At 43.6% G+C, this 9,236-nt stretch overlaps 1 protein-coding gene across 1 annotated transcript in view; it reads right to left on the bottom strand.

Annotated features, from left to right (window-relative positions):
- Muc19 (mucin 19, oligomeric) overlaps positions 1-582 on the bottom strand; it is a gene marked incomplete at its 5' end in the record, with an annotated part of 29,005 nt that extends 28,423 nt beyond the window's left edge. The window contains one exon of the mRNA XM_012516307.1: positions 526-582. Coding sequence (XP_012371761.1) covers positions 526-582 — 57 coding nt within the window. The remainder of the gene's footprint in view (positions 1-525) is intronic.
- Between the last annotated feature and the right edge of the window lie 8,654 nt (positions 583-9,236).

Here is a 9,236-nt window from a genome sequence, read left to right as displayed (position 1 = left end):
GAGGACATTGGTGGCTGGAATTCTCCAGCTCTGTGAGTCGCACAATTCATGAGCCAGGTTTTCGCTTTGTGTCTTTGCTGAAATAAGCCCTTGTAAGCTGCCCTGTTCTAGTGCATGTGCCCATTAACTGTACCCACACATCTGATCACAGTGGCCTTGCCCCGTGGTGCCCTCAGTCGGTTCCTTGGGATGGAACAAAGTTTTAGGGTCCTGAATCTTGCAAACTGTTATCAAGTTACTGCTTTTCATTTCAAAACTGTTTATTTTGGAGAATAGAATGGTGCAGCTGTACTTTGGGAAACACCACTTATTGGGGGGTGATCGTGCCTTAGTGGGTTTGGCAAGGGTTATCCCACCCTCAGTGACTCCACCTCCTTCTAAGGAAGTTGTGGCCTCTGAGAAGATTTGATTGGAAAATCACCAAGAATAATGGATTATTGTGGAGATGATCTTCTCAGGAAATAACACCTGAGGAAATCGCCTCTTAAGGGAAGGCCCCAGGGTTAGCCGCCAGCTTGTTCTCACCTGTGCTGGAAATGCCAGGAGGAGGTATCGTCGTGCTGAAGGTTACCCTCGTGGAATCTGAAATACAGAGCCCAGGGGTCACTTCTGTAATGCATTCTGCCATAGAACAGCCTTTTTTTTCTCTTTGGTCTTTTGGAGACAAGCTCTCCCTATGCAATTCAGGCTGGTTTGAGCTCACTTTGTAAGCTGGTCTCAAACTCGCAATGATCGTCCTGCCTGAGCCTCCCGAGTGCTGGGCTGACAGGCATGCGCTACCACACCCAGCAGCAGCCACGATCCGGATACCAGATGTTTCTCTGCTATACCAAGTCAGGCTTTGGGGGTGCCTAGCAGAGTCCAATTGTATGAGTGTCCCCCTTCAACTGCCCCAAACCCAAGACATACGGGTGGCTATGTTCCTCTCTGGAGACATTCTCTCCTGGCCTTCCCTGACAGAGAATAGAGGTGATTTTCTCTCACATTTACCTGATTTATTCTCAAGGCCTTAGCTCTCCTACAAGAGCTTATGCACCTAAGTGCCTGCGACAATGGGAAGCCACGCAACGTTACACATTCCTCCTGGTTAGTAGGACCAAGAAAAGCTTTCTGGAAGAAACAGGATCTGAACTGGATCTTTACCACAAGTAAGGTTTCATCTACTTGAAATCCAGGAAAAAAGTACATCAGCTACAAGATGCAGAGAGAGTAAACATTTAGAGAATTATAAGAACATAAGTTAACTATCAATTTAGCTGGAAATAACTTTCTAGTGACTTGTTTATTAAATACCTTTCTTGTGTGTGGTACTAGAAACTGAACACAAAGCTCAATGCCTATTAAAGAAGAGGTTGGGGCTGGGGAGATGGCTCAGGAGAATAAGCGCTTCCCTGGCAAGTGCAAGGGCCTGAGTTCAATCCTTGGTACTGCAAAAAAATAAAATAAAATAAAATAAAATAAATAAGAGGTCTAGCATGGACTGTACGCCATTCTTTTTATTTTTTTATATTTTCATTTTGATCCAGGATATCATGAAGTCGCCCAGACTGGCTTCAAACTTGCAAGGGTCTTGCTTCAGCCTCCCACATAGTTGAGACGACAGATATCTAACACCATATCTGGAAAACATTGTCTTCTAATAACTTTTGTGTGACATTGGGAATCAAATCCAGGGGCTCACGCATCCTAGGCAAGTGTTCTGCCATTACTGAGCGATAGCCCCAGCCCCAATAAAACAGTACACATTCTTACAAAGGAACCATATACAGCATCGCCAAGTAATTCTTGGAGGCTAACAGGCAGTCTGTATGAGGAGAAAGACAGTGAGAAGGAAAAAGAGCAAGACCCAAACACTGGAGCAAAGAATTTAGACTTTATTTGAAGTTCGGTTGGTAGCTGCCAAATTGTACTGATGACAAAGGTGACATAAAATAATAATCATTCGGGAACCACTGACCACTAATTACTTCGTATAGAAGGCCTCTGAGAACAGAGAACACTGGAAGGAAGCAGCTTGCGCTCAGTGGTCACCGAGTCCACACCGAAATCCTCCAAGCAAGGAAACACAGCAGAGCAGGAAAAAATACAAGCTCTGAATCAGTCAGATGTAGTCTGGTTCTAAGCAGACTGAAAATCACCGAACCTGTTTCCTCACCAACTGGTTAAGGCAGATAGTGTCTCTGTTATTCGAATAAGAAGCTTACATAAAGTTCAAATGCAGTAAATGCTTGTCACCTGCCACACTCTGGGTCCCTTAGGACAGAGGCAAAATTCAGGGGATCGGGGAGACAAGTTCTTACAGTCAAATACCTCATCAGATAAGGACTCTAACCATAAACAAAAGAAGATGAAGACATCTGTTTTCAGGGAGCTTACCTTCTAATGCAAACGCTGGGGGAAAAAAGTGGAAAGGTAATAGTTAAGAAAAATGAAGCCAGACACAGTGGTGAATGCTTGTAATTCCAGCACTCTGGGAGGCTAAAGCAGAAGGATTCCAAATTTGACCCCAGCCTGGGACATTTAACAAAAGCTTATCTTAGAAAAAATAAAAAATAAAAAGGGCTGAGGATGTAGCCCAGTGCCATGTCCCTGGTTGTCTCCAGCACTGCCTAACGTAAACCTGACATGTTCTGTATAATGAATTTATATCCCTCGTCTTTTCAAGCTAGTAAGATTAAAAAGACACCAGGGAGACCAGTGCATGGCAGTGCATGCCTGTAATCACAGCCCTCGAGAGCTGAGACAGGAGGAGTGCTGAGAGCTTGAGGCCAGCCACGGCAACCCGGTGAGTTCAAGTCCAAGCTGAGTTACAAAGCAAGACCCTGTCTCAAAGCAAAAAAGACATCAGGATAAAATAAAAGCTAGATAATTTGCATGGGAATGCCAGACGACAAATAACAATCTTTGAGAAATACTGGGGGCTGGCCAAATAGCTCAGCAGATTAAAGTGCCAGCAAGCAGGTGCAGGAGGTTGGATCCCCAGGCCTGCCGTGCCGGCCCCACCCCCAGGGCGCGTGCTGAGATGGCAATTGAGACTGGGCTTGGCGCGGACCTGTAATCCCAGCTCTTGGGAGGCTATAAACAGGCAGATCACTACAAGTCCTATCTAGTAGTGAGACCCTTAGTACCCTGTAGACCCTTCCCTAAAACACATACATACACACACAAAAGAGAAATATGAGGCTGCTGCTTTTTCATAAGGGTTTTTTTGGGGAGTTGTTTTTCATAGAATTTGTACCCTTTTTATGCACCAGTGTAATCTAGCTGTTATGAAAGGGAATTAATGCATCCTTATTATTTAAGAAGGCATAAGAAAAGAAAATAGCAAAAGACTTATGCTAACACAATTTAATTTGCAGTTCATATTTTAGTAACATAATAAATTAGGACTATTTTGTTTCTTATCCTAGTTATTGTAACACCGTTTCTTTCAAGTGCACATTTATAATCTCTTATTTTCTTACCTGTTATGTTAGGCTGTCTTTGGGGCACTAAAATTTAAAAAGCACAAATATATTTATAAGTGCATGTTTTATTTAAATTCATATATCAATTTATGTGTTAGATTAAAATTTGGGAAGATACCATTTTCCCTTAGATATATTTCAAAATTAAAACGCAAAAGATAGAAACATGAATGTCAAAAAATGCCAATATCAACAGCCACATTAGGCAGAAGCACATTTTTGTCATCATTTTAATTCCAATTTACGTTCAATGTATTCTCCAGGAATTCTAATATCTGGCCCTAAGGACAGAAATAATTCATATTTTGTTTGGGTTTCTTTTTAGCTATTTAATTTTTATTTTAGGGGAAGGTCTACAGGGTGTTCAGGGTCTCACTACTAGATCGGACTCATAGTGATCTGCTTGTTTACAGCCTCCTAAGGGCTGGGATTACAGATGTGTGCCACGATGCCCAGTCTCAATTGCTATCTCAACGTGCCCCAGGGGCAGGGCCCGCAAGGCAGGCCCAGGGATCAACCCCTACCATCACCCACCCACCCCCACCCCCTGGCCCCTGCACCTGCTTGCAGGCACTTTTATCTGCTGAGCTATTTGGCCAGCCCTGTTTTTTATTTTTTAAAGAGAATTAAAAAATTAGAAATAATACAGAATTTCACTCAACAGCAGGAATTCAACAATGGTTGCTATATTGTATATTGTTGTCTTCAAATTAGTTGTTCAGGTTATGAGATATAAGCATACACAATTGGTCAAAAAAAAACTTACAAAAAATTATAAAGGAGAGAAAAGAAAAAGAAAAAAAAAGCATTAGCTGCTCCTTTCAATAGACCAGCAGAAATCAGCAGTACAGTTATTCAGGCTATCCTGTATGTATTTTTTCCCTTCTTTCTTTTGTCCTTTCTCTCATTCCAGTTGATCCTTCCCTTTCACAGATTCTCACCCTTTCACAGTCTACTGTAGAGGCTGGGAGGTAGCTCAGGGGCATAAGCATCTGCCTGGCAAGTGCAAGGCCCTGAGTTTGATCCCAGGTACCAAAACTAGAAACAAAAACAAGAGAAGGACAACACAGGAAAAGAAAATCAGGAATAAGCAAAGAATGTCTATTTTCACTACTCTTACTCAATATAGTTATGGAAACATTAGCTAGAACAATAAGACAAGAGAAAGAAATGAAAGGAATAAGGATAGGAAAGGAAGAAGTTATCATTATTTGCATATGATAATGATACTCTACAAAGAACCCAAAAACTCCACCAAAAGACTTCTAGCTATTGTAAACAAATTAGTGGCATCCATGAAAATGAAGTCAACACTCAAGAATCAGTAGTGTTTTTATACACAAATAAATCCACTGAGAGAAAAATTAAACCATGCCTTTCACAATAGCATGGAAAACGAGAGAGAGACATACAAAAGGACCCATCTAACAAAGGAAATAAGAAACCGTTGCACTGAAAACTACAGTACTCTGAAAAAGGAAGTTGAAGAGGATATCGGAAAATATAAAAACTTCCCTGGCCATACTTCCAAAATTGTTATACAGATGTAATCCAGTCCTGATCAAAATAACACCACACTTCACAGAATTAGAGAAAATAATCCTAAAATTCATTTGGAACTAATATAGCAAGAGTAATTCTGGGCAACAAAAATAAGGCAGGGCAATCACTATCCCTGACTTGAAATTATATTACAGAGGTACTGTGATACAAACAGTAATGTACTGGTAACAAATCAAAACAAAAACAAAACTCAGACCCTGGCATTATAGACAGCAAATGAGTTAGAAACAGTAGGCAGCCAGATGGCGCCAGGCCCTGGAAGGGGTTAGTAAGGAAGAGGGGATCTGGACAGTGGCTGGAGGGCCATCCGAAGATTAAGGTCACAGTGGCTAGCTCTACATACTTCTCTAAGAGGTGGATGGAGGCTTGGGACTCTTGGTGTCACCCTTTTGAGGTTTCCCATTATCTCATTAGAGCTGGGCCAACTTCTCTCACCTTGTAAGACTGGAAGACTGAGACTGCTAACAATAAAGACAAAAGGCCACAGGCTGTGTATGGTGGTGCACGCCTGTAATTCCAGCCCTCGGGAGGCTGTAGCAGGAGGATCACTGTGAGTTCAAGGCCAGCCTGGGCTAAAGAGTGAGTTCAAAACCAGTCTAAAGTGCTTAGTAAAATCCTGTCTCAAAAATAACAAAACAAGATAGTGCTAGTCTGACTCGCTTGTACACTTGTCACTTTGGAGTTTAACTGTGTGACTTTGTGGTAGCACAGGGGAGATGGGGTTTCCAGGCCAAAGGGTCCATGCATTCGTGGACCTGCTTTAGTTTTCACCGAGCTTCCCTCCTTGGGCTTGTGTCACTTTCTGCGGCCACCTGCAGTGTAAATGTTACCTGTTTCTTTCCAGCCCTGTCAATAAAGTTGCTGCCAAATGTTTAGGTGTATGTCAACTGGAAAAATGAGAAATGATATTTCTGTGTAGTTTCATTTGCCTTTTTCCCATGTGTGAAGTTTATTACATAGTTCAAATTCCGTGTCGCCAATCACCACAATTTCCAAGGAAGTGAAGACAAAAAAAAAATTTCTCTCCTGCTCCCTTTTTCTTTTTTGTTTTTGCTGTTTAGATTTATTGTGCAGTTTTTTTTTGGAAACAGAATCTCACTGTGTAGTCCAAGTTGGCCTCAGACTCACTATGTAGCCAAGGCTGGTCTTGACCTGTGTGTGATCCTCCTGCCTCAGCCTCCATAGTTCTGGGATTATAGGTGTGTACCACCACACCCAGTTTGACTTCTGTCTTCCAGTTACCTGATTGTTGGGTAGCAGACAGTAAGCTGGTCTAGCCACAAGTTATAAACTAAGGCTAGGGCTCTTGCACACATACTCCCAGGCACACTCACAGCAGGGTAAGAAGAGCTGAGGACAGCACCCACCGGGACAGCAACTATCCTGGTGTGGGGCAGGATCTTGTTCTTTTGGGATGCTGAACTTGTAACAGCTTCTACCTCACTGCTAGGCAAAGCACACTACCCCTCCCCTAGTGCAAGCCACCCTGTTCCCTCTTACTGCCCCCTGAAAACGTGCACTCGATAAACAGTGAGCTGGGGGAGTCTTTGTCTCTGCCCATCCTGAGGCTCTGACCTCTCAACCCCGCTTTTGCATTCCTAAAATTGTCTTTAAATCATCCTGCGTATCCATCCTCTCAAACAGGCAGCTGGGGGTCATGCCCAGGTCCCCAGCAGCTAAGGCTCCCAGGCTGGTGGCCCAGCGGAGCCTGCAGTAACACAATTCACACATTACATTATTTCTCTTGGCTTCCTGTCTATCAAGTGCATTTAAATGTTAATTTCTCTCTTTCTAAAATGAAGGCGGGTGGGGACACATATACTTAGAAAATGTCCTACATTCCACAAACAAGTTTATGCAATATCAGGTAAATGAGAGCCAGTTACTGGCCAGTTTCTGGTCTTTAGAATATGTGGCGTCACAGAAACAGCCATGGTGCCATTCCCCAGGGCAGTCGGCCCTAAGTCCAGCCCAAGCCCCACGACTCCTTCCTATATCTCCCGCTGACTGTCTAACGTTGTTTCAGGACAGTTCCTCCAGATGTGTTTCTACTGATGGCCCCAACAGCAGCTGCACTTGCTCCACCACTTGTTCTTAATTGAGCAACAACCTGTTTTAATTTGCACACGTTCCTAACAACAAAACACACTTTCAAATATGTTTCCAGTTACATTCTCAGCATGATTTTCTACCAAGTCACCTATGGTCATCTTTCCTAATGCCGCAGTCACACTGGGATCCCAGCAAAGCTTGCACTGCAAACTCCCCCCAGTCATGGTCCCTAAGGAGGCACTGTCTTGCCTGCTGGGCAGCCAGTGCTGGTGGCCCCAGGACCTGATGCCGCTCCGACCCCTCACATGGCCCCAAGCTTTCTTCCATGGGTCCTCTTATTGTACCTGAAAAATGTACTTGGAGCAGTTGAAACCTGTACTAGTTCATTTCAAAGAAGATACTGCAAGATTCAAGTCAAGTTTCAATTATGTGGGGCATTTCTATCACCTACCAAATGGGTCTCAGTGCTCCATTCCCTCACAGTGCTGACCTGGCCAAGACTATGTGACACTGCGGAGGGACTTACTATTCCTACTCTAAAGAAAGAGCAAGCAACAGTTCCCAACACGTAGATCAACTTGCCACAGGTTGCCTTGGATACTGCACAGGAGCTACAGGATTTAAAGTTTGTCCTGATAGATTTTGGACTTGCTTTGGATCCAATGTGTTGTATTCCCATTTATATCTTTTGGAATGGTAAGGTTTATCTTGTGCCATTTAATGTCAGAAAGGTTTAACTTTCCATTTGAATAGGTACTTGCAGCTAAGAGTTGAGTGCTTGCCTTAAATCTCAGAAGGAAACTCAGAAGTTGAACATTTCAGTAATGTTGAAACTGTTAAGACTCTACAACTCTTACAGATGGGATAAATTCCTGATGCATAGAGATGTGCATGAATCTTTGGGAAGCCAGGAGAAAATGTGACGGTTTGTATCAGAAATACCCCTGAGGTTCTGACACTCACAGCCAGCAGGATATTCAGTTTGTGAATAATTGACTGTTGCTAGGGGTTAGGGCAATGAGTGCTACATCTGCTCTACGGCAGGAAGCCTGCATAAACCATGAGGGAAGCCCAAAGGCTTAACTCGAACCTCCAGCTGTTGTTCCTTTCGCAGAATTCTAACACCAGACCAAAGGCCCGTCTGCCAATATTGGAGCCACAGGATTATGATTAAAAAAACTACAATCTGTGACATAATTATTTCCATGATTAATGATGAGTGAATAATTTACTTGACTAAGCTAAAAGATGAAAGTAAGTAAGGCACCAAGTGAGGCACAGCTCAAAAACATGACGAAGAGTGCTGCTCATGGAAGATGGAGCCATACTCCAACAGGAGACTTCTGCAAACACACCTGGACACAGAGGTCGAAAAGATCACTGGTAACGAGAATTCTAAATGACCTGGGAAGCCACATGTCCATAAAAATAGACTAAAATATTCACATAGAAGAATACGGGTAAGGGCAGGTCAAATACATCAGCTGGATTAAAGCACCTGCAAGCAGGTACAGGAGGTCAGGAGATGGATTACAAGGCCTGCTGGCATCCAGACGAGCCTTGAAAAACCAGCCCTTGCAGCCCAAAGGACACAAGGGTTGAGGAAGGGCATGGTATCCTACACTTGTGATCCCAGCTCTTGGAAGGCTTTGAAAGGAAGATGACAAGATTCCGATCACATAGTGAGACACTGAACACCATGTACAAAACTGGACAAAATACAGAAACAAACAAACAAACAAACTAACAAAAAACAGGATGGAAACATACTCTCAATTACCACAGAAGCTTAGATGTGAAATTGACAGTTTATCAGAGGGTATTTAGCTAGTCTCATACTACAAAATACCAAAATGAGAAAAAATCACCCCAAAAAAACCCTACACGCTAAAAACAGGAAAACAAATTTGGAAACTCACATGATTTAACAATGTTACCAGAAGTGGAGGCAGTTGGAGGGGAGGATCCCGGGCTGGCCGTGCTGGGGGCGGCAGAGCCTCCCGTGGTCCCTGCAAGCGAGGGCAGGTTGGCGCCAGGGCTCAGGCGGAGGTCAGGCCTGCCTGGACCGCCAACGCTCAAGGGGCCGCCCGGAGCACAGAGGCCGGGCCCCGCCCACCCTCCTGGCCTCGGCCCTCTTTCTTGACTGTGGAACCC

This window comes from Octodon degus, unplaced genomic scaffold (genome assembly GCF_000260255.1).
Source record: "Octodon degus isolate 3935 unplaced genomic scaffold, OctDeg1.0 scaffold00100, whole genome shotgun sequence".
Taxonomy (NCBI): domain Eukaryota; kingdom Metazoa; phylum Chordata; class Mammalia; order Rodentia; family Octodontidae; genus Octodon; species Octodon degus.
The sequence above is the reverse complement of the archived record's forward strand: the minus strand, read 5'-3'. Positions and strand labels throughout refer to the sequence as shown.